Consider the following 25,164-nt stretch of genomic DNA (forward strand, 5'->3'; position numbering starts at 1 on the left):
CAGGCCCACAATGCCCCATAATATCAAAGCGAAAACAGTTTTTTAGAACTTTTGAAAATGTATTGAAAATAAAAAACAGATACCTTATTTACATAAGTATTCAGATCCTTTGCTACGACACTCGAAATGAGCTCAGGTGCATCCTGAGCTCATTTCGAGTGTCGTAGCAAAGGATCTGAATACTTATGTAAATGAGCTCAGGTGTTTCCATTGAACATCCTTGTTTCTACAACTTGATTGGAGTCCACCTGTGGTAAAGTCAATTGATTAGACATGATTTGGAAAGGCACACACCTGTCTATATAAGGTCCCACAGCAAAAATCAAACCATGCGGTCGAAGGAATTGTCCGTAGAGCTCAGAAACAGGATTGTGTCGAGGCACAGATTTGGGGAAGGGTACCAAAAAATGTCTGCAGCATTGAAGGTCCCCCTCCATCATTCTTAAATGGAGGAAGTTTGCAGCCACCAAGACTCTTCCTAGAGCTGGCCCCCATCCAAACTGAGCAATCCGGGGAGAAGGGCCTTGATCAGTGAGGTGACCAAGAACCTGATGGTCACTCTGACAGAGCTCCAGAGTTCCTCTGTGGAGATGGGAGAACCATCCAGAAGGACAACCATCTCTGCAGCACTCCACCAATCAGGCCTTTATGGTATAGTGGCCAGACGGAAGCCAAAGGACTCTCAGACCATGAGAAACAAGATTCTCAGGTCTGATGAAACCAAGATTCAACGTTTTGGCCTGAATGCCAAGGGTCATGTCCGGAGGAAACCTGGTACCATACCTACGGTGAAACATGGTGGTGGCAGCGTCATGCTGTGTGGATGTTTTTCAATGGCAGGGACTGGGAGACTAGTCAGGATTGAGGGAAAGGTGAACGGAGCAGAGTACAGAGAAATAGTTTACAAAAACCTGCTCCATAGCGCTCAGGACCTCAGACCAGGGTGGAGGTTCACCTTCCAACAGGATAACGATTCTAAGCACACAGCCAAGACAAAGCAGGAATGGCTTCGGGACAAGCCAGAGCCCGGACTTGAACCCAGTCAAACATCTCTGGAGAGACATCAAAATATATATATTTTTGTATTTTTGTATTTAACTTTATTTAACCAGGTAGGCTAGTTGAGAACACGTTCTCATTTGCAACTGCAACCTGGCCAAGATAAAGCATAGCAATTCGACACATACAACAACACAGAGTTACACATGGAATAAACAAAACATACAGTCAATAATACAGTACAAAAAATAAAACAAAAAGTATATATACAGTGAGTGCAAATGACGTAAGATAATGGAAGTAAGGCAATAAATAGGCCATGGTGGCGAAGTAATTACAATATAGCAATTAAACACTGGAATGGTAGATGTGCAGAAGATGAATGCGAAGTAGAGATACTGGGGTGCAAAGGAGCAAGATAAATAAAATAAATACAGTATGGGGATGAGGTAGATAGATGGGCTGTTTACAGATGGGCTATGTACAGGTGCAGTGATATGTGAGCTGCTCTGACAGCTGGTGCTTAAAGCTAGTGAGGGAGATATGAGTATCCAGCTTCAGTGATTTTTGCAGTTTGTTCCAGTCATTGGCAGCAGAGAACTGGAAGGAAAGGCGACCAAAGGAGGAATTGGCTTTGGGGGTGACCAGTGAAATATACCTGCTGGAGCGAGTGCTATGAGTGGGTGCTGCTATGGTGACCAGTGAGCTGAGATAAGGCGGGGCTTTACCTAGCAGAGACTTGTAGATAACCTGTAGCCAATGGGTTTGGCGGCGAGTATGAAGCGAGGGCCAACCAACGAGAGTGTACAGGTCGCAGTGGTGGGTAGTGTATGGGGCTTTGGCGACAAAACGGATGGCACTGTGATAGACTGTATCCAATTTGTTGAGTAGAGTGTTGGAGGCTATTTTATAGATGACATCGCCGAAGTCGAGGATCGGTAGGATGGTCAGTTTTACGAGGGTATGTTTGGCAGCATGAGTGAAGGATGCTTTGTTGCGATATAGGAAGCTGATTCTAGATTTCATTTTGGATTGGAGATGCTTAATGTGAGTCTGGAAGGAGAGTTTACAGTCTAACCAGACACCTAGGTATTTGTAGTTGTCCGCGTATTCTAAGTCAGAGCCGTCCAGAGTAGTGATGCTGGACGGGCAGGCAGGTGCGGGCAGTGATCAATTGAATAGCATGCATTTAGTTTTACTTCCATTTAAGAGCAGTTAGATGCCACGGAAGGAGAGTTGTATGGCATTGAAGCTCATCTGGAGGTTAGTTAACACAGTGGCCAAAGAAGGGCCAGAATTATACAGAATGGTGTCGTCTGCGTAGAGGTGGATCAGAGACTCACCAGCAGCAAGAGCTGATGTATACAGAGAAGAGAGTCGGCCAGAGAATTGAACCCTGTGGCACCCCCATAGAGACTGCCAGCGGTCCGGACAACAGGCCCTCCGATTTGACACACTGAACTCTATCAGAGAAGTAGTTGGTAAACCAGGTGAGGCAATCATTTGAGAAACCAAGGCTGTCGAGTCTGCCGATAAGAATGTGGTGATTGACAGAGTTGAAAGCCTTGGCCGGTCGATGAATACGGCTGCACAGTAATGTCTCTTATCAATGGCGGATATGATGTCGTTTAGGACCTTGAGCATGGCTGAGGTGCACCCATGACCAGCTCTGAAACCAGATTGCATAGCGGAGAAGGTACGGTGAGATTCAAAATGGTCGGTAATCTGTTTGTTAACTTGGCTTTCGAAGACCTTAGAAAGACAGGGTAGGATAGATATAGGTCTGTAGCAGTTTGGGTCTAGAGTGTCACCCCCTTTGAAGAGGGGGATGACCGCGGCAGCTTTCCAATCTTTGGGAATCTCAGACGATACGAAAGAGAGGTTGAACAGGCTAGTAATAGGGGTTGCAACAATTTCGGCAGATCATTTTAGAAAGAGAGGGTCCAGATTGTCTATCCCAGCTGATTTGTAGGGGTGCAGATTTTGCAGCTCTTTCAGAACATCAGCTATCTGGATTTGGGTGAAGTAGAAATGGTGGGGGCTTTGGCGGGTTGCTGTGGAGGGTGCTGGGTAGTTGACCGGGGTAGTGGCAGCCAGGTGGAAAGCATGGCCAGCCGTAGAGAAATGCTTATTGAAATTCTCAATTCTAATGGATTTATCGGTGGTAACAGTGTTTCCTAGCCTCTGAGCAGTGGGCAGCTGGGAGGAGGTGCTCTTATTCTCCATGGACTTTACAGTGTCCCAGAACTTTTTGGAGTTTGTACTACAGGATGCACATTTCTGTTTGAAAAAGCTAGCCTTAGCTTTCCTAACTGCCTGTGTATATTTGTTCCTAACTTCCCTGAAAAGTTGCACATCACGGGGGCTATTCGATGCTAATGCAAAACGCCACAGGATGTTTTTGTGCTGGTCAAGGGCAGACAGGTCTGGAGTGAACCAAGGACTATATCTATTCCTAGTTCTACATTTTTTTAATGGGGCATGCTTATTTAAGAATGTGAGGAAGTCACTTTTAAAGAATAACCAGGCATCCTCTACTGACGGGATGAGGTCAATGTCATTCCAGGATACCCCGGCCAGGTCGATTAGAAAGGCCTGCTCACAGAAGTGTTTTAGGGAGCGTTTGACAGCGATGAGGGATGGTCGTTTGGTCGCAGACCCATTACGGATGCAGGCAATGAGGCAGTGATCACTGAGATCTTGATTGAAAACAGCAGAGGTGTATTTAGAGGGCGAGTTAGTTAGGATGATATCTATGAGGGTGCCCGTGTTTATGGATTTTGGGTTGTACCTGGTAGGTTCATTGATAATTTGTGTGAGATTGAGGGCATCAAGCTTAGATTGTAGGATGGCCGGGGTGTTAAACATGTCCCAGTTTAGGTCACCTAGTAGCACGAGCTCAGAAGATAGATGGGGTGCAATCAATTCACATATGGTGTCGAGGGCGCAGCTGGGGTCAGAGGGTGGTCTATAGCAAACGGCAACAGTGAGAGACTTGTTTCTGGAAAGGTGGATTTTTAGAAGTAGAAGCTCGAATTGTTTGGGTACAGACTTGGATAGTAATACAGAACTCTGCAGGCTATCTTTGCAGTAGATTGCAACACCGCCCCCTTTGGCAATTCTATCTTGGCAGAAAATGTTATAGTTAGGGATGGAGATTTCAGGGTTTTTGGTGGTTTTCCTAAGCCAGGATTCAGACACGGCTAAGACATCCGGGTTGGCAGAGTGTGCTAAAGCAGTGAGTAAAACAAACTTAGGGAGTAGGCTTCTAATGTTAACATGCATGAAACCAAGGCTTTTATGGTTACATAAGTCAACAAATGAGAGCACCTGGGGAGTGGGAGTGAAGCTAGGCACTGCAGGACCTGGATTAACCTCTACATCACCAGAGGAACAGAGAAGAAATAGGATAAGGGTACGGCTAAAGACTATACGAACTGGCCGTCTGGCATGTTCGGAACAGAGAGTAAAAGGAGCAGGTTTCTGGGCACGATAGCATAGATTCAAGGCATAGTGTACAGACAAAGGTAAGGTAGGATGTGAGTACATTGGAGGTAAACCTAGGCATTGAGTAATGATGAGAGAGATATAGTCTCTAGAGACGATTAAACCAGGTGATGTCATCGCATATGAAGGAGGTGGAACAACATGGTTGGTTAAGGCATATTGAGCAGGGCTAGAGGCTCTACAGTGAAATAAGACAGTAATCACTAACCAGGACAGTAATGGACGAGGCATATTGATATTAGTGAGTGGTTGGGCTGGCTGGGGACTCGGCGATTCAGACAGGTAGCAGGCCGGTGCAAACAAGCTAGCAGTTAGTAGGCCGGGGCTAACAAGCTAGCAGAGGCTAGCGAGGCTCCACATCCAACATGACAGAGCTTGAGAGGATCTGCAGAGAAGAATTGAAGAAACTCCCCCAAAAAAGGTGTGCCAAGCTTGTAGTGTCATACCCAAGAAGACTTGAGACTGTAATCACTGCCAACGGTGCTTCAGAAAAGAAAGTACTGGGTAAAGGGTCTGAATACTTATGTAAATGCCCAAAATTCTAATAACCTGTTTTTGCTTAGTCATTATGGGGTTAGTGTACAAAGCGTTGAGTACACCTTCTTAATATTGTGTTACAGCCCCTTTTGCCCTTAGAACAGCCTCAATTTGCCAGGGCACAGACTCTACAAGGTGTCGGAAGAGTTCCACAGGAATGCTGGCCCTTGTTGACTCCAATGCTTCCCACAGTTGTGTCAAGTTGGCTGGATGTCCTGTTCATTTTTGATACACACGGGAAACTGATGAGCTTGAAAAAATAAGCAGCGCTTCAAACCGGTGCGCCTGACATCTACTACCATACCCCACTCAAAGGCACTTAAATCTTTTGTCATGCCCATTCATCCTCTGAAAGGCACACATACACAATCCATGTCTCAATTGTCTCAAGGTTTAAAAATCCTTCTTTAACCGGTCTCCTCCCCTTCATCTACACTGATTGAAGTGGATTTAACAAGTGACATCAATAAGGGATCATAGCTTTTACTTGGATTCCCCTGGTCAGTCTATGTCATGGAAAGAGCAGGTGTCCATTATGTTTTGTACACTCAGTGTAAACTGTATAAATATATATATATATACACACTGTATATATACTGTATATATACACTTAGTGGGCAGTTTATATGGTACACCACCCCTTTCACGAAAATGGTTCACTTCTACAGACAGTGAGTCACGTAGCCATGGCTTGCTATATAAAGCAGGCAGACAGACATCGAGGCATTCAGTTACTGTTCGATTGAATATTATAGACTGGGGAAAACGAGTGACCTAAGCGACTTTGAGATTGGTATGATCGTCGGTTCCAGTATCTTGGAAACGGCTGGCCTCCTGGGCTTTTCACACACGACAGTGTCTAGTGTTTATCGAGAATGTTGCAACAAACAAAAATCATCCAGTCAGTGGCAGTCTAGTGGGCGAAAACAGCACGTTGATGAGAGAAGTCGAAGGAGAATATCAAGAATCGTGCAAGCTAACGGGGCCAAAATAAGAAGATCCAGAACTGCATCTTGGAACGCACAACTTGTCGGTCCTTGTCACGGATGGGCTATTGCAGCAGACGACCACACCAGGTTCCACTCCTATCAGCTAAAAACAAGAAGAGGCTCCAATGGGCATACGATCACCAACACTGAACAATTGAGGTGTGGAAAAACATTGCCTGGTTTGAAGAATCCCGGTTCCTGTTGCGTCATGCTGATGGCAGAGTCAGGATTAGGCTTAAGCAGCATGAGTCCATGGACCCATCCTGCCTGGTGTCACGATACAGGCTGGTGGCAGTGGTGTAATGGTGTGGGGAATGTTTTCCTGGCATATTAAGTCCCTTGATACCAGTTGAGCAATGTTTGAACGCCACACCGTGTAGAATCCATGCCAACAAAAAAAAATCAAGCTGTTCTCGATGCAAACGGGAGGTCTGACCTGGTACTAGATGGGTGTACCCAGTCAAATCAAATCAAATGTATTTATATAGCCCTTCTTACATCAGCTGATATCTCAAAGTGCTGTACAGAAACCCAGCCTAAAAACCCAAACAGCAAGCAATGCAGGTGTAGAAGCACGGTGGCTAGGAAAAACTCCCTAAAAAGGCCAAAACCTAGGAAGAAACCTAGAGAGGAACCAGGCTATGAGGGGTGGCCAGTCCTCTTCTGGCTGTGCTGGGTGGAGATTATAACAGAACATGGCCAAAATGTTCAAATGTTCATAAATGACCAGCATGGTCAAATAATAATAATCACAATAGTTGTCGAGGGTGCAACAAGTCAGCACCTCAAGAGTAAATGTCAGTTGGCTTTTCATAGCCGATCATTGAGAGTGTCTCTACCGCTCCTGCTGTCTCTAGAGAGTTGAAAACAGCAGGTCTGGGACAGGTAGCACATCCGGTGAACAGGTCAGGGTTCAATAGCCGCAGGCAGAACAGTTGAAACTGGAGCAGCAGCACGGCCAGGTGGACTGGGGACAGCAAGGAGTCATCATGCCAGGTAGTCCTGAGGCATGGTCCTAGGGTTCAGGTCCTCAGAGAGAGAGAGAAAGAAAGAAAGAAAGAAAGAAAGAAAGAAAGAAAGAAAGAAAGAAAGAAAGAAAGAAAGAAAGAAAGAAAGACAGAGAGAATTAGAGAGAGCATACTTAAATTCACACAGGACACCGGATAAGACAGGAGAAATACTCCAGATATAACAGACTGACCCTAGCCCCCCCGACACATAAACTACTGCAGCATAAATACTGGAGGCTGAGACAGGAGGGGTCAGGAGACACTGTGGCCCCATCCAATGATACCCCCGGACAGGGCCAAACAGGAAGGATATAACCCCATCCACTTTGCCAAAGCACAGCCCCCACACCACTAGAGGGATATCTTCAACCACCAACTTACCATCCTGAGTCAAGGCCGAGTATAGCCCACAAAGATCTCCACCACGGCACAACCCAAGGGGGTGCCAACCCAGACAGGAAGACCACGTTAGTGACTCAACCCACTCAAGTGACGCACCCCTCCTAGGAACGGCATGGAAGAACACCAATAAGCCAGTGACTCAGACCCTGTAATAGGGTTAGAGGCAGAGAATCCCAGTGGAGAGAGGGGAACCGGCCATGCAGAGACACCAATCTGCATCTCTCACATGGGTAGGCAGACCATTCCATAAAAATTGAGCTCTATAGGAGAAAGCCCTGCCTCCAGCTGTTTGCTTAAAAATTCTAGGGACAATTAGGAGGCCTGCGTCTTGTGACCGTAGCGTACGTGTAGGTATTTACGGCAGGACCAAATCGGAAAGATAGGTAGGAGCAAACCCATGTAATGCTTTGTAGGTTAGCAGTAAAACCTTGAAATCAGCCCTTGGATGCATGTCATATGACCTTTTGAACCTGCATTATTCAGAAATGAAGATGGGTGTTGTTAAGAAACATTACTGATGACAAACTTAACTGACCCACTATTTGTTTTGTGTCCCATCTATGATCTGTTATCGATACTAGAATATTGCCTTAGCTATAAAGATTAGTATAAAGCTATAAAGCTTTATGTTAAGGAATATTACCGAGGTCAAAATACCAGACCCATCATTAGTGTCCTTTGCAGCTGCAAAGGAATACACTGCCAAACCATATATCAGCTGCCAAACCGTATATCAGCTGCCAATCCGTATATGAGCTTTAGGAGGCTGAAACTGCACTTAGACAGTAGGCTGGCTGTGTGCCTGTGCACTTATATAAACCATCCTTAATTCATTATTGGTGCCAAGAGAATGTTGTCCTTGTTGCGGCCAATGTTACATTAATTTCTGTTTTCACTTACAGCCGTTGAAAATTAGCCAGCTGGCTAAATCTGGCACATTTACAGAGATGTTGGTTCAACAGTAAATGCCCCAAATAGTCATATTATACTGAATTATTTATTTCCTCACCCAGCCAACATATTGAAATTTGTCCCAGTCAGATAAACCAAATCAAGTCAAGTGAATCACTTTCTACAGTGATTTCATTACAAATCAAAACTATTATGATGAGGATATTGCACTATTGTAAAGTGGTTGTTCCACTGGATATCATAAGGTGAATGCACCATTTTGTAAGTCGCTCTGGATAAGAGCGTCTGCTAAATGACTTAAATGTAAATGTAAATGTAGGATAAGAATGATGATGATGAAGATGAGGAGGATAATGATCTAATTATTTTCTTACTCCCAGGATGTCGGATGACAGGATGTCGGGAAACTTGTCTCTTTGGTCGGCAACGCCAATGTTCCCACTAGAGAACTCCTCATTTAACTCCTCCCTCCCTCCGTCGTTCACGGACTGGGAGGCACCCACCTTCACCGCCGCTGCCCGCGTCCGCGTGGCCGCCACCATGGTCCTTTTCGTGTTCGCTGCCTTCTCCAACCTCTCCGTGCTGATCAGCGTGGCATGGGGCCGCGGGCGCCGCCTGGCCGCCCATCTCCGGCCACTCATTGCCAGCCTGGCCTCTGCAGACCTGGTGATGACGTTCGTAGTAATGCCGCTGGACGCGGTGTGGAACGTCACCGTGCAGTGGTACGCCGGTGATACCATGTGCAAGCTGCTGTGCTTCCTCAAACTGTTTGCCATGCACTCGTCTGCCTTCATCCTGGTGGTGGTCAGCCTGGACCGCCACCATGCTATCCTGCACCCATTGGATGCGCTAGACGCCGGGCGCAGGAACAAGAGGATGCTGCTCGTTGCCTGGGTCCTCAGCCTGCTCCTGGCCTCCCCACAGGTGGGTGTACATACGGTAGCATCTACATCGTTCTCAGACTACAGCATATCAACATGGATAGCCAATTAGTAAGCCTTGTATTGATTGATTGCTGATCCACTATCTTACTAGCCTGTTATCCACATTGAATATCACTCCATTTCACTATGGTTTGACTTCACTGAATCATTTTGCGCCCGCATTCAATTAATCATTTGCGCCTATGTTTGTAATGGTTATGCATAACAATGCGGTCCATGACTGGATCACCATTTACGAATCAGAAAACCAAATATTTTGATCGACAACATTTTTCCACATGGGTCTTAAGCTAAACCTTACCATTGTTTCTTAGAGGACTACTTTCTAGCTGATCAAAGTGTCCTTCTACTGGAACAGGTCCAGACTGAGTCGTGTATAGGAGCAATAGTGAAATGGAGAGCTATTCAGTTTGGATTCCGGGCTAGTAAGATGGCAGGGCTGCAATCGATCATAAGTTGGTCACTGTCTTCCTCACACAATAGAGCATACAGTCAGTGTTCTGCCAATCAAATTAAGTCCTATGGGTAGGTGGGTGGTGCATTGTGAGGAAATTATCTCTCAGCAAAAAAGAGAGCATTTTTAAGGTTGGTGTATTCAACTGTAATTCTATAGGACAAACACACCAGCTCTTGATTGTTGGCTGTAGTAATGTGAGTAGAATGGCTTAGAAGAGGAAGCAGCTGAAGCAGTCGTCAGCTTGGTAACAAAGTGTTTCTCTAGTCAAATAAAATGATCAAATTGGCTGAGGAGGTCAACTGCATATTGATTATAGTCCCATCCCAATCCAAACAGTAGTGCTGTGAATGATATAAGTCTTTACCCACCCTGACAGGTAGGGCGAGAGAGATTGCTTTCACTCAAGTGTATATACAGTGCATACGGAAAGCATTCAGACCCCTTGACTTTTTCCACATTTTCTATGTTACACCCTTATTCTAAAATGTATGACATTGTTTTGTCCCCTCATCAATCTACACACAATACCCCATAAAGACAAAGCAAAAAAAGTGTTTTAGATTTTTTTGCAAATGTATAAAAAATTCAAAGTATTCAGACCCTTTACTCAGTACTTTGTTGAAGCACCTTTGGCGACTATTACAGCCTCAAGTCTTCTTGGGTATGCCGCTACAAGCTTGGCACACCTATACTTGGGGAGCTTCTCCCATTCTTCTCTGCAGATCCTCTCAAGCTCTGTCAGGTTGGATGGGGAGCGTCGCTGCACAGTTATTTGAGGTCTCTCCAGTGACGTTAGATAAGTCCGGGCTCTGGCAGGGCCACTCATGGACCATGGTAGACTTGTCCCGAAGCCACTCCTGCATTGTCTTGGCTGTGTACTTAGGGTCATTGTCCTGTTGGAAGGTGAACCTTCAGCCCAGTCTGAGGTCCTGAGCGCTCTGGAGCAGGTTTTCATCAAGGATCTCTCTGTACTTTGCTCCGTTCATCATTCCCTCGATCCTGACTAGTCTCCCAGTCCCTGCCACTGGAAAACATCCCCACAGCATGATGCTGCCACCATCATACTACACATTAGGGATAGTGCCAGGTTTCCTCCAGACGTGACACTTGGCATTCTTGTCAAAGAGTTGAATCTTGATTTCATCAGACCAGAGAATCTTGTTTCTCATGGTCTGAGTCTTTAGGTGCCTTGTGGCAAACTCCAAGCAGGCTGTCATGTGCCTTTTACTGAGGAGTGGCTTCCGTCTGGCCACTATACCATAAAGCCTAATTGGTTGAGTGCTGCAGAGATGGTTGTCCTTCTGGAAGGTACTCCCATCTTCACAGAGGAACTCTGGAGCTCTTTCATAGTGACCATCGGGTTCTTGGTCACCTCCTTGGCCAAGGCCCTTCTACCCCGATTGCTCAGTTTGGCTGGGCGGGCTAGGTCTAGGATGAGTTTTGATGGTTCCAAACTACTTCCATTTAAGAGTGATGGAGGCCACTGTGTTCTTGGGGATCTTCAATGCTGCAGAATTGTTTTTGGTACCCTTCCCAGATCTGTGCCTCGACACAATCCTGTCTCGGGGCTCTACAGACAATTCCTTCGACCTCATGGCTTGGGACCTTTTATAGACAGGTGTGTGCCTTTCCAAATCATGTCCAATCAATTGAATTTACAACAGGTGGACTCGAATCAAGTTGTTGAAACATCTCAAGGATGATCAATGGAAACAGGATGCACCTGATCTCAAATTCAAGTCTCATAGCAAAGGGTCTGAATACTTTTGTAAATAAGGTATTTCCGATTTTTATGAAAAAAAAACAGTTTTCACTTTGTCATTATGGGGTATTCGGTGTAGATTTATTAGGATTTGAATGTATTTAATCAATTTTAGAATAAGGCTGTAAAAACAAAATGTGGAAAAAGTCAAGGGGTTTGAATACTTAATAAGGCACTGTGTATATTCATTAATTTGAGATGTATTGTCAATTGGTCTTTATAAACAAAGCATGTAGACTTTTTCAATTTTACTCCTATTGAAACCATTTTTCTTTTGCAATATTTTTGTATTTACATGTATTTCATGCCAATAAGCACTGATTTTGAATTTGAATTGAGAAATGAGGGAGTAGATTTCATTCCATGCTCACAGATCAATTTGTAACCGAAAGTACAGTACTTTGGACACTCAATCAATTTCATTTGATTTGATTTGAGTTCAGAGTTGAAGGCCCCATTGCACTGCACAGAGAGAAAATTGCTTTCCCTCCCAGCATGGCTAGATTTCTGAGTGTTCCCTCTTTTTTTTTACTGTCACAGAGAGAGAGTTTACCACAAATCCAATCCCCTTAATGTCAGCGCCTCGGAGAGATGACATTTCTGGCTGTCAGTGGACACAACCTTGGAGGTGCTAGTCAGTGGCTGTTGTTCCAAATGAATAGGAAGGGAACAACACAGAACTTCTGCTGTAGGAGGGAGGGAGAGACACAAGGCGGGGGAGTCAGTCGACCGTCGACAAGGGAGAGAGATGTTAGCTCAGAGAAAGGAGGGTGGGTGGTGAGTTGTGGAGAGATCAATGTGGCTCCTTTACCAACCACACACACACACTAGACATGGATTGCCATTCTATGGGAAATGCATGTTCCTGGTTAAGTCAACCCATCTTATGGTGACTGAACACAGCACTGGTGACTGTGGCTGTGAAGAGAAATAAATGGATTATTGAATCCATCTCATTTATTGTGTACGCAGGCACGCACACACGCAGGCACGCACACACACACACACACACACTTTAAATGATGATAATCATGGAGCAGATATTATGTGCAGACAGAAGCCATCTCATCTTGAGTGTTTCCATGTTTATGCTTACTAATTGACCAATGATTTTCAAGGATTGGTGAAGTTGGTCAGTGGTTCAATTCATTCAGCACAAAACCTGGTTGAATCAACATTGTTTTCACATCATTTCAACAAAATAAATCTACTGTATGTGATGACATTGAATCAACGTGGAAAACGGATTGGATTTTCAGAAAGTCATCAATTTAAGGGAATTTTGTATTTTTTTCACCTGGCTTTTAACCTAAATCCAATGACATGGTGACAATTTTTGTTGATTTCATGTTGAATTCATGTTGGTTGACTTTACCACTGAACAAAAATAAAAATGCAACATGCAACAATTTCAAAGATTTGACTGTTTAATCTGCTTCTTGATATGCCACACCTGTCAGTGGGATGGATTATCTTGGTAAAGGAGGAATGCTCACTAACAAGGATGTAAACCAATTTTGGCACAACATTATAGAGAAATAAGCTTTTTGTGCATATAGAACATTTCTGTGGTCTTGTCACGTCCTGGCCATAGTAAGCTGTTATTTTCTATGGTAGAGTAGGTCAGGGCGTGACAGGGGGGGTTTCTAGTTTAGTTTTTTCTATGTTGTTATGTTCTAGTTTTGTATTTCTATGTTGGGTTGTTCTAGTTTTGTATTTCTACGTTGGGCTTTGTTTGGGATGATCTCCAATTAGAGGCAGCTGGTCATCATTGTCTCTAATTGGAGGTCATATTTAAGTTGGTGTTTGTCCCACCTGGGTTTGTGGGAGATTAATTTTGAGTAGTGTATGTTTCACCTCTGCGTCACGGTTTGTTGTTTTGTCATTCAGTTTAATTATGTATTGCATAGTTTCACAGTATAAATAAAATGTGGAACGACACACACGCTGCACTTTGGTCTTCTCCTTTCGACAACCGTGACAGGTCTTTTATTTCAGCTCATGAAAAATAAAGGAACACTTTATATGTTGCGTTTATATGTTTGTTTAGTATACATTTATTTACGTTTGTGCCCAATGGGAGGTGACTGAAAGACGATTTTATTAGCACAGTACAGCAGAACGGTGGCACCCTCAAAGGCCCTCATCAAAAACAGTGCCAAAAATAGAATAGCGAAGTGAAGGTCTCCCAGCAGGCAAAACTGCTTGCAGTGACGTTTTTCTGACATCTTCTATAATGTCATGGTATACTATTTGTAAAAGTTGTATTTTCCAGAAAGAAACATCTTTACCTAGGTGTAATATTGCTGACTTTTCTACAACCAGAAAAACAGTTTACATTCATAAGTCATTATGATATTTTCTCAACTTTTGTCTGCTACGATAGCTATAGATATGAGGACATTATGATGGAAGGTGTTACAAGGGAAGCTATTATCTTCTGGTTCCCCATGCCATTTGTATTTGTGTAATTATAGGAGATATGTGTGTCTGAGAGTGATGTCTGCAAACAGTACCTTCAGAAAGTATTCACACCCCTTGACTTTTTCAAAATGTGTTGTGTTACACCCTGAATTTAAAATGGATTAAATATTTTTTTTTTTTTCATTGGCCTGTTTTTTAAAAAATTTTACAAGTGAAAAGCTAATGTCTTGTGTCAATAAGTATTCAACCCCTTTGTTATGGCAGCCCTAAATAAGTTCAGGAGTAAAAATGTGCTTAACAAGTCACATAATAAGTTGCAATAATAGTGTTTAACATGATTTTTGAACGACTACCTCATCTCTGTACCCCACACATACAATTATCTGCAAGGTTCCTCAGTCGAGAAGTGAATTTCAAACACAAATTCAACCACAAAGACCAAGGAGGTTTTCCATTGCCTCGCAAAGAAGGGCACCTATTGGTAGATGGGTAAAAATTTTAAAAAAAGCAGACATTGAATATCCCTTTGAGCATGGCGAAGGCATTAATTACACTTCAGATGGTGTATCAATACACACAGTCACTACAAAGATACAGGCGTCCTTCCTAACTCAGTTGCTGGAGAGGAAGGAACCCACTCAGGGATTTCACCATGAGGCCAGTGGTGACTTTAAAACAGTTACATAGTTTAATAGCTGTGATAGGAGGATGGATCAACAACATTGCAGTTACTTCACAATACTAACCTAAATTACAGAGTAAGAAGAAGGAAGCCTGTACAGAATACAAATATTCAAAAACATGTTTGCAACAAGGCATTAAAGTAATACTGCAAAACAAATAGGCAAAACAATTCACTTTTTGTCCTGAATACAAAGTGTTGTGTTGATTTGGATTTGCCCCAAACACACATTACTGAGTACCACTTTTCATATTTTCAAGCATAGTGGTGACGGCATCATGTTATAGTTATGCTTGTAATCATTAAAGACTGGGAAGTTTTTTAGGATAAAAAGAAAGGGAGTTACAATTTTGTCTTAAATCTACTTGAAAATCTATGCCAAGTATCAGAACTCAGGATAAGGCCCAGATGCAGACAGCTAGAGTCACAGATGTTTATTGACTCAAACAGGGGGCAGGCAAAAGACTTGTTTACCTCTATTGCAATCGCTCCTCTTTCACCCCAGCTGCCAAACTAACCCTGATTCAGATGACCATCCTACCCATGCTAGATTACAGAGACAAAATGTATAGATCAGCAGGTAAGGGTGCTCTTGAGCGGCTAGATGTTCTTTACCATTCGGCCATCAGATTTGCCACCAATGCTCTTTATAGGACACATCACTGCACTCTATACTCCTCTGTAAACGCTTCATCTCTGTATACCCGTCGCAAGACCCACTGGTTGATGCTTATTTATAAATCCCTCTTAGGCCTCACTCCTCCCTATCTGAGATATCTACTGCAGCCCTCATTCTCCACATACAACACCCGTTCTGCTATTCTGTTAAAGGTCCCCAAAGCACACACATCCCTGGGTCGCTCCTCTTTTCAGTTCGCTGTGGCTAGCGACTGGAACGAGCCGCAACAAACACTCAAACTGGACAGTTTTACCTCAATCTCTTCATTCAAAGACTCAATCATGGAGACTCTTACTGACAGTTGTGGCTGCTTTGTATGATGTATTGTTGTCTCTACCTTCTTAACCTTTGTGCTGTTGACTTTGCCCAATAATGTTTGTACCATGTTTTTGTACTAGTACCATGTTGTGTTTCTACCATGTTGTTGTCATGTTGCTACCATGCTGTTTTGTCATGTTTTGCTGCCTTGTTATGTTGTTGTCTTATGTCTTTCTTTATGTAGTGTTGTGTCTCTCTTGTTGTGATGTGTCTCTCTTGTTGTGATGTGTGTTTGTCCTATATTTATATAGTATTTAAAAAAAAAAAAACGTTTTATCCCAGGCCCCGTCCCCGCAGGAAGCCTTTTGCCTTTTGATAGGCCGTCATTGTAAAGGAGAATTTGTTCTTAACTGACTTGCCTAGTTAAATAAAGGTTAAATAAAAAAATACATTAAAAAAAGACAGGTCAAAGGCAGGCAGAGGTCTGTAATCCAGGGCACAGTCATTAAGGTACAGAACAGCAGGCAGGCTCGGGGTCAGAGCAGGCAGAATGGTCGGAACCAGGGAAACAGAACTTGAGACAGCAGGGAGAACGGAAAACATGTTGGTAAGACCTGACAAGACAAGACGAACTGGCAACAGACAAACAGAGAACACCGGTATAAATCCCCCGGGGATAATGAGGAAGATGGGCGACACCTGGAGGGAGGTGGAGACAAGCACAAAGACAGGTGAAACAGATCAGGGTGTGACAGCAATACCTGAAAATTGTTGTCTAGCAATAATCAACAACCAATTTGACAGAGCTTGAAGAATTTTGAAAAGAATAATGGGCAAATGTTGCTCAATCCAGGTGTGGAAAGCTCTTAAGAGACTTACCCAGAAAGACGCACAGCTATAATCACTGGCGAAGGTGCTTCTACAAAGTATTGACAGGGGTGTGAATACTTATGTAAATGACATATTTCTGTATTTATTTTCAATAAATAAATAAAACAAATCTAAAAACATGTTTTCACTTTGTCATTATGTTGTATTGTGTGTAGATGGGTGTAATTTGTATTTATTTGATCCATTTTGAAATTGAGGCTGTAACACAACAAAATGTGGAATACGTCAAGGGGGTATGAATACTTTCTGAAAGCACTGTAGCTGACAAAGCCAAAGGAAATACGCTGATTAACATTGATTTGTGTGTGTCCTTGTGCATTTAATTGATATTGAGTGCTGGTGATGGAGGAAGTGGAAAACAGCGAGCAAGAAGCGGTGTGTATGACAGTCTGTCATGAATTGCATGAAATACTGAGAATGTGCAATAATTTGCCTTAATAGGAAATTATAATACAGCAAAGGGAAGAAAACGATATTATGCTAGTTAAAATATATTTTTAAGACTATTTGAAATATAAAAGCATAGACAGTTAATTTCCTCCATTCCAGATAGGAATGCAGGACTAGGGTAAGATGTGAGAGCAATATGAACCCTATCTATGGATCATAACTGGAGTGAAGATTTATTTCCAGCCTCAAGAGTAACAAAGTATTGGCCTAAACATTCACAAAAGCACCCATGGGCTATCACACTTGTGCTCAGTGTTAAAATAGAGGAGCTGGCAGCCTATTTAGTTGGTGTGGAGCAGCAGCTGTCTAGACAGTCAGTAGGTCAGATGTAAAAATAGGTGGTATTTATTTACCGTACAGGTAATGGAGGAGACTGGATACAGAGGTTGTATTTACAAAATATATAAATGCTGAAACATTATACCAAAATAGCTAACAAAAATATATTCTTAATACTTAATACTTAACTTGTTAAATTTTTAAACATAAGCATTTACAATAAACAGTTAAAACACCCCAAAATGGGAGTGGCAAAAGTTGTGAACATGACTGGCGATTGTGCTTGCTCAGTACTGTACAAGATGACTGTATTATACTGTATTATATTACAGATTCCTGATATGCTATAACAAGGCAATTTAAAAACGATAGAGATTAAAAAATGATACAGATTTATGCTTTAGGACTTTTGTCTTCACATTAAATTCATATAACTGTTATATCATATCACTTCTATATCATATCACCTCTGGTGCAGAAACTGTTTTGAAAGGAATCATCATTCTAACAGATTAGAATAGATTGATTTTGTAATAGATTTCTGATTAGGTCATTCAAAGGCGGCTGAGTGCGTGAAATTGTCTGTCCTATGTAATTATACTTTTCTTCACTCCATTAACGTATGTATGTATAGTAATTCTGTACTTATTAATGCATCATTGCCCTCATAACTGACCAATCAATTTACCACACCAGGAGACCAAGTTAACATGGTATTTTATTTCTGATAGGCGCTACATATCATCTACCCTGTACAGCCAGAGAATGGGCCCCACCCTCTGAGGGCTCGATTCAAACCTTATCGCGGAAGTTCAGTACTATAGCGCAATTGGAATTTAAAGGACATTTCTAATTGAGCCGGATTATGCATTGTTTACTGTGAATGCAGTCCCCAAGGATCAAGGAACATTGCCTTTAAACTTCAATCACACTATAGCATTGAACCTCCGTGATACGGATTGAATCAAACTCCGAGTCTCATTCGTCTCTAGGTTTCTTCCCTCTAGGGAGCTTTTCCTTGTCACTGTGCTTCGTATGCGCTTTGCTGGTCAATAGGTCAGGTTTACTTTAAAGACCTATTGCTGTCAAGAAGGCTTGAAATACATTTTGTATTGATTGATTAATAGACCTTTTATCATGATTTCTCACTACCCGTTTGTCTTTCTTTATCTCATAGCTGTTCATTTTTCGAGCAATCAAAGCCGAGGGAGTGGAATTCACTCAGTGTGTGACGCATGGAAGCTTCCACCATCGCTGGCAAGAGACGGCCTACAACATGTTCCACTTTGTCACGCTTTATGTGTTCCCCCTGTTAGTAATGAGCTTCTGCTACACCCGAATCCTCATCGAGATCAGCCGTCAGATGCACAAGGGCAAAGGTGTGTGTCTGTGTGTCTGTGTTTTAGTGTAAAAGGTGAAGAGACTCTGCACACTGCATTCTTTGCTTTTGTGATATATTTGACTATTAGACATTTCGACAACACATACTTGATTGTCATATTTAGAGCCCAATGATCTGACCAAGAAAATCTCTTCTTTTTTTTGTACCTTTATACACTGAACACCTTCCTAATATTGAGTTGCACCCCCTTTTGCCCTCAGAACAGCCTCAATTCGTCGGGTTATGGATTCTACAACGTGTCGAAAGTGTTCCACAGGGATGCTGGTATATGTTGACTCCAATACTTCCCACAGTTGTGTCAAGTTGGCTGGATGTCCTTTGGGTGGTGGACCATTCTTTATACACACAGGAAACGGTGTATGTTACAGTTCTTGACACACTAAAACCAGTGCACCTGTCAACCCGTTCAAAGGCACTTAAATCTTTTCTCTTGCCCATTCACCCTCTGAATGGCACACATACACAATCCATGTCTGAATTATCTCAAAGCTTAAAAACCCTTCTTTAACCTGTCTACTCCCCTTCATCTACACTGATTGAAGTGGATTTAGTGATATCAATAAGGGATCATAGCTTTCACCAGGTCAGTCTATGTCATGGAAAGAGCTGGTGTTCCTAATGTTTTGTACACTCGGTGTTATAATCTCACTTTTTGTACATCTAATACATGAATCAATCAGCCATAGTCAGGTCCTGATCAGGTTACATGGTCAGGAAAACCCAGAGCTCTTGTTATCGTCAACGCCTTCAACTTACATAGTACCATTCCATATCTCCTCACAAACTGTGTATGTCTGTTATCACTTCAGGTGGGGAGCCGTGCCTGAGGCGAAGTGGTGCCGACATGATCCCCAAGGCGCGAATGAAGACCCTGAAGATGACCATCGTGATCGTGGTGTCCTTCGTGATTTGCTGGACGCCATACTACCTCCTGGGCATCTGGTACTGGTTCCAGCCAGCCATGCTCCAGGAGACACCCGAGTACGTCCACCACGCCCTTTTCGTCTTCGGCAACCTCAACACATGTTGCGACCCAGTGATCTATGGCTTCTACACGCACTCCTTCCGGGCTGATCTGGCTGATGTGGTCGCCTGCTGCTGCCGCTGCCGATCGCAGAACATCTCCCCGAGGTCCTTGGACCGCCTGGCTTGTCGGAGGGGCAGGGCAAGCAGAGAGGCAGAGTCTGACAATCCCAGTGGTGACCAGCCAAGTGGAAACCTGGGGTAGATATCCGTGGGCCTCTTGTTCAACTACAGTGTAAAAAAATACATATGTTGATTTAACGTACAATTGTAAACCAACCAGCTGCAATAGGATTGTGAGTTTGCTCAACATTTGGGCATACAGTATACAGTAGCTGAAGTAACATACATTCTGAAGTTGAATTGTATGTTCACTCGACTTTGAATTTTAGGTTGAGTAAACATACAATTTAACTAGAAAATGTATTTAACCTTATTTGCATATTTCCCTGAGTGCCTTGCCTTTTGAGTGAATTGTATTTACCACCCATGACTGTATTTGTTAGTGACAGAGACATGGTTGATGTATTCAATGGTTTTCAGTACTGTAGCTATCCCCAAGTGAGTGTCTAAGTGAATATGTCATCTTTAAAATGTATCTATTTATGATAATATATTCTATAATTTATATGGTATTTTTTTGAGGGCCTAGTTACGCCCTAACACAATGGTCTGAAACTCTTAGTTATAAGTCACACCAAGCCTGCATGTCACATTATGCTAGCTTGCAAAGTGGTGTATAATTCCTGTTGGAATCTAGCCAGAGTGAGGATAGCCAACAATTGGAACTTTTAATAACCCACAAGGTCCATTCAGAATGACTGCTGGGGTAAGGAATGTTGATCATTAAGACAACCTAAATCATATAAACTGGAACAGACATCTCAGAAACGGGTGCATTAAGTCCAACTACTAACAGATTGGATTAGTTTAGAAACATTTATGTTATTTATGTTTGTGTAGCGTAAGATTAACCAATTAAAGTACATGCAAAAAAAAAAGTATTGAAACAAACCATTCTGAAACTCAACCTGCAAAAGAGCATGCTGGGAAATATGAATATGTTGGTGTGGTTTTGATTTGTTTTGAGAAAACATGAATTTGTAAGTTTATTCAACAAGCGTTTTAAAATTCAGCTAACTTTGAGCAGAGACTGTTGAGTAAACACAATTTAACACATTAGCTCAAATGCCGCTCAACTCACAGAATAACACTTGGTTAAATTGGCTGGTTTACAGTGTGTGGGATGGAGATTATTTTACTCCCTGATCTGTTTAGTGCCCGTTTCCCAGACCCAAATTAAGGGCTCTTGTCAAAGCGACTCTAACAGGCAGGAGGGGGGAAGTCAGGCGCAGGAGACTAAGGTACATGAAACACACGTTTAATGAAAAAAGTCCAAAAGTGATGTAAAACAAGGCAGGGTACAAAACTCAAGCGACAGGTAAGAACCCTAAATGAGTCGGGACGCAGCCCAGCAAACCCTAATGCCTAAACACAGAACGGCAGAGGAAAATCAAATCCCCAACCTACGATAACACGACACAAAATAATCCCGCACAAACCCAAACCAAAAACAGACAGACTAAATACCCCCACTAATGAACTAACACAAAACAGGTGCTAACCTAAACAGACATCACCAAATGAAAAGGAAAAGGAGGCCGGCGACGACCGCGGAGCGCCGCCCGAACGGGGAGAGGCGCCACCTTCTGTAGACGTTGTGACAGCTCTATTCAATCTGTATTGCTGAAGTTCAGCTTTACAGCATAATTGAAATTTAAAGGCGAAGACTGCATTCACGGTAAACACTGCATATGTCGGCTCAATCGGAAATCACCTTTAAATTTCTATTGCGCAATCTGTAACGCTTCAGCAATACGCTTCAGCGATACAGATTAAATAGAGTCCTAAAACTAAACCAAACACGTGGTCAATTGAGACTCCATTGAAATAGCTTTTTAGTCTAGGTTTAGGCTTAATCTGGATCTGGAAAACTGGCCCTTTTTCTATTTCCTGTGTCACATACAGCTTCATAAAGCTTGGTAATGGAAGAATGGATTCTAGAACATTACCCGTATTATTGAGTGGGTCCTGGCAGTTCCACTATGAATGTAAAGACCTCCAGTGTCTTACACAGAACACTCAAACACTTCCTTTAAACCAGTCTCTAGGGGAATATCTAGTTAACTAGTACCTTGGATTAAAAGTACATTTCTTCAATTAATGACTTTGTACTTTGGGATTTCAGTGAAGACCCTGGTTGCAGTACAGTTCATTCATAGAAAGGACAGCCGTTGAACCCTTTTTTCTAAGAGGTTAGATATATCCACAGAACAGTATAGACTTCCTAGAGAACTGCTTCGCTTCTGACACTAACCAAACAACTCTTATGTACCCAAGGAGGATCATATTGAACATCAAATATTTGGACCACATACTTTGGGTCTTTGGCCAGGGAGGACAGAACCTTTGGACCTCTTTTGAATTTCTATCCTCTGGATCATCACACGGGAATTACTACAAGATGAACTAACTGGGCATTGTTGATGTCTCAGCAAGAACCAAACACTCATTACAACTAATTCCTGAGTAAGTCTGTCCACAGGCTTCTGTATGTCTTAAACAAATCCTACTGTATCGAGACAGAATTGTTTTGGTGATACAGCGTAGGCTCAGTTGAACTGTTTCTGAGAAATGTTTACTGCTTTAGTCAAAGGGAAGGCAATTACAATTTAGGTCTCCATGAAGCCAGTGAAGTTATAAGCTAGACCCAGAAAAACTAATGCAAGTGAGTAGGCAACGGGTCAGTGTTTAATGAGGAACAAATTCCTATACAGAGATTTGTGTTTTCTCAACGTCTTGTGTTATACTCAGCCTAATCATCTCTGTTTACGCACCTGATATATTCAACTCTTGTAATCATCCCATGCATGGCTAAAATGTTCCACAGAATCTTATTGGTCCAGTATGAATTGTGATTGTGACAGCACAAAAAATCCACATGGACGAATTTCGCTGTTTGGATCAGGTTGTCTTATTTTTCCCCTATTTATGTTTGTCACAGAAAAGGGTTTGTTAACAAAAATATAGCAAACAACTACTTAGTGCTATCTCAAATATTTTTTGTAAGGGGCCAGGACTGCCAAACGCCATATTCTTTTCGAAGTCTTCCATTGGGTAATCTGAGTATGTTCCCACATATATTATACTAGCAGTGGATAGACGGTCATCACTGAACTCTATGCAGGGCTGTGACTGTATCCCTGAAGGAGGGATGCAGTTAAGTCCAGTCGTAAAGTACACCACCTCTTCTAGTGTCAACTCTTCTCCTGGTCCCTCGAGATTGGACTGGAAGTTGCCCCACTCCTTCCTGTTACTTCCATCGTCAACAACCTCTTGACCAAGAGCGTCTCGATGATCTCAACAGTCCGTTTGATGTCGATGAAGCACATTGTGCCACAGAATAGCTCTGGGTGCTTCTCCAACGCCTCTGATTAATTCATCTTTAAACTTAGCGATGGCTGCTTGATTCTTCATGATGAAATGCCAGTAAGGGTACTCTGAAACCATCTTCCTCTATTATTTGTCCTTGATTTTCTGTCGGTAACAGTAGCACCCAGCGTTCTTGAACATATGGATGTTCTCCAGCATGGTGCAACTGAAAGTGTTGATGTCCTTTGACTGGAACAGTTTATCCAAGATTTTCTTGACACCCAAATCCAACATTTATTTAGTGTCAGTGTTGAATTTCACAGTTATTTTTCTTTGTGACCGCCGTTGTCCACTGCCTGTTCGTTAGTGCCATTGAGTATTGTCTGTAAACTTCACTATAATGGCATGTTACGGATCTTTATAGGGCCAGACTACAAACAAAACAAACGAAACACAACAATAATGTGGTTTTAATAGTAAGTGCAAGATACAGTGCCTTCGGAAAGTATTCAGACCCCTTGACCTTTTCCACATTTTGTTAGATTACAGCCTTATTCAAAAATGGATTAAATATTTTTCCCTCATCAATCTACATACAATACCCCATAATAACAAAGAAAAAAACAGGTTTTATAGATGTTTGCTAATTTCTTAAAAATAAAAAACTGAAATATTACATTTACATAAGTATTCAGACCCTTTACTCAGTACTCTGTTGAAGCACCTTTGGCAGCGATAACAGCCTTGAGTCTTCTTGGGTATGATGCTACAAACTTGGCACACCTGTATTTGGGGAGTTTCTCCCATTCTTCTCTGCAGATCCTCTGAAGCTCTGTCAGGTTGGAAGGGGAGCGTTGCTGCACAGCTATTTTCAGGTCTCTCCAGAGATGTTCGATCGGGTTCAAGTCGGAGCTCTGACTGAGCCACTCAAGGACATTCAGAGTCTTGTCCCGATGCCACTCCTGCGTTGTCTTGGCTGTGTGCTTAGGGTCGTTCTCCTGTTGGAAGGTGAACCTTCGCCCAAGACTGAGGTCCTGAGCTCTCTGGAGTAGGTTTTCATGAAGGATCTCTCTGTACTTTGCTCCGTTCATCTTTCTCTCAAACCTGACTAGTCTTTTAGTCCCTGCCACTGAAAAACATCCCCACAGCATGATGCTGCCACCACCAAGCTTCACCGTAGAGATGGTGCCAGGTTTCCTCCAGACGTGACACTTGGCATTCAGGCCAAATAGTTCAATCTTGGTTTCCTAAAACCAGATAATCTTGTTTCTCATGGTCTGAAAGTCTTTAGGTGCCTTTTGGAAAACTCCAAGCGGGCTGTCATGTGCCTTTTACTGAAGAGTGGCTTCCGTCAGGCACTCTACCATAAAGGCCTGATTGGTGGAGTGCTGCAGAGATGGTTGTCTTTCTGGAAGGTTCTCCCATCTCCACAGAAGAACTATGGAGCTCTGTCAAAGTGACCATCGGGTTCTTGGTCACCTCCCTGACCAAGGCCCTTCTCCCCCGATTGCTCAGTTTGGCCAGGCTAGCCAGGTCTATGAAGAGTTTTAGTGGTTACAAACTTCTTCCATTTCAGAATGATGGAGGCCACTGTGTTATTGGGGACCTTCAATGCTGCAGACATTTTTTGGTACCCTTCCCCAGATCTGTGCCTCGATACAATCCTGTCTCGGAGCTCTACGGACAATTCCTTTGACCTCATGGCTTGGTGTTTGCTCTGACAAGCACTGTAAACTGTGGGACCTTATATAGACAGGTCTTACCAAATCATGTCCAATCAATTGAATTTACCACATGTGGACTCCAATCAAGTTGTAGAAACATCTCCAGGATAACAATTGTAAACAGGATGCACCGCAGCTCAATTTCAATTTCGAGTCTCATAGCAAAGGGTCTGAATACGTATTTTTAATACATTTGCTAACATTTCAAAAAGCCTGTTTTCCCTTTGTCATTATGGGGTATTGTGTGTAGATAGATGATCCATTTTAGGTTAAAACGTCTTTGGGATAGGGGGTGGTCTTTTGACATCCGGATGAAAAGCGTGCCCAAAGTAAACTCCCTGCTACTCAGGCCCAGAAGCTAGGATATGCATATAATTGGTAGGTTCGGATAGAAAACACTC

The 25,164-nt window shown here is 42.7% G+C and overlaps 1 protein-coding gene across 1 annotated transcript in view; it reads left to right on the top strand.

Moving 5' to 3' along the window:
• LOC106570199 (gonadotropin-releasing hormone II receptor) overlaps positions 1 to 23,717 on the top strand; it is a 39,530-nt gene extending 15,813 nt beyond the window's left edge. The window contains exons 2-4 of the mRNA XM_014142276.2: positions 8,737 to 9,280; positions 18,360 to 18,561; positions 19,394 to 23,717. Of these exons, the coding sequence (XP_013997751.2) occupies positions 8,738 to 9,280; positions 18,360 to 18,561; positions 19,394 to 19,812 (1,164 nt within the window). The 5' untranslated portion in view covers position 8,737 and the 3' untranslated portion in view covers positions 19,813 to 23,717. The remainder of the gene's footprint in view (positions 1 to 8,736; positions 9,281 to 18,359; positions 18,562 to 19,393) is intronic.
• Positions 23,718 to 25,164: the final 1,447 nt, after the last annotated feature.

The sequence above is a fragment of the Salmo salar genome, chromosome ssa14 (genome assembly GCF_905237065.1).
Source record: "Salmo salar chromosome ssa14, Ssal_v3.1, whole genome shotgun sequence".
NCBI classification, from domain to species: domain Eukaryota; kingdom Metazoa; phylum Chordata; class Actinopteri; order Salmoniformes; family Salmonidae; genus Salmo; species Salmo salar.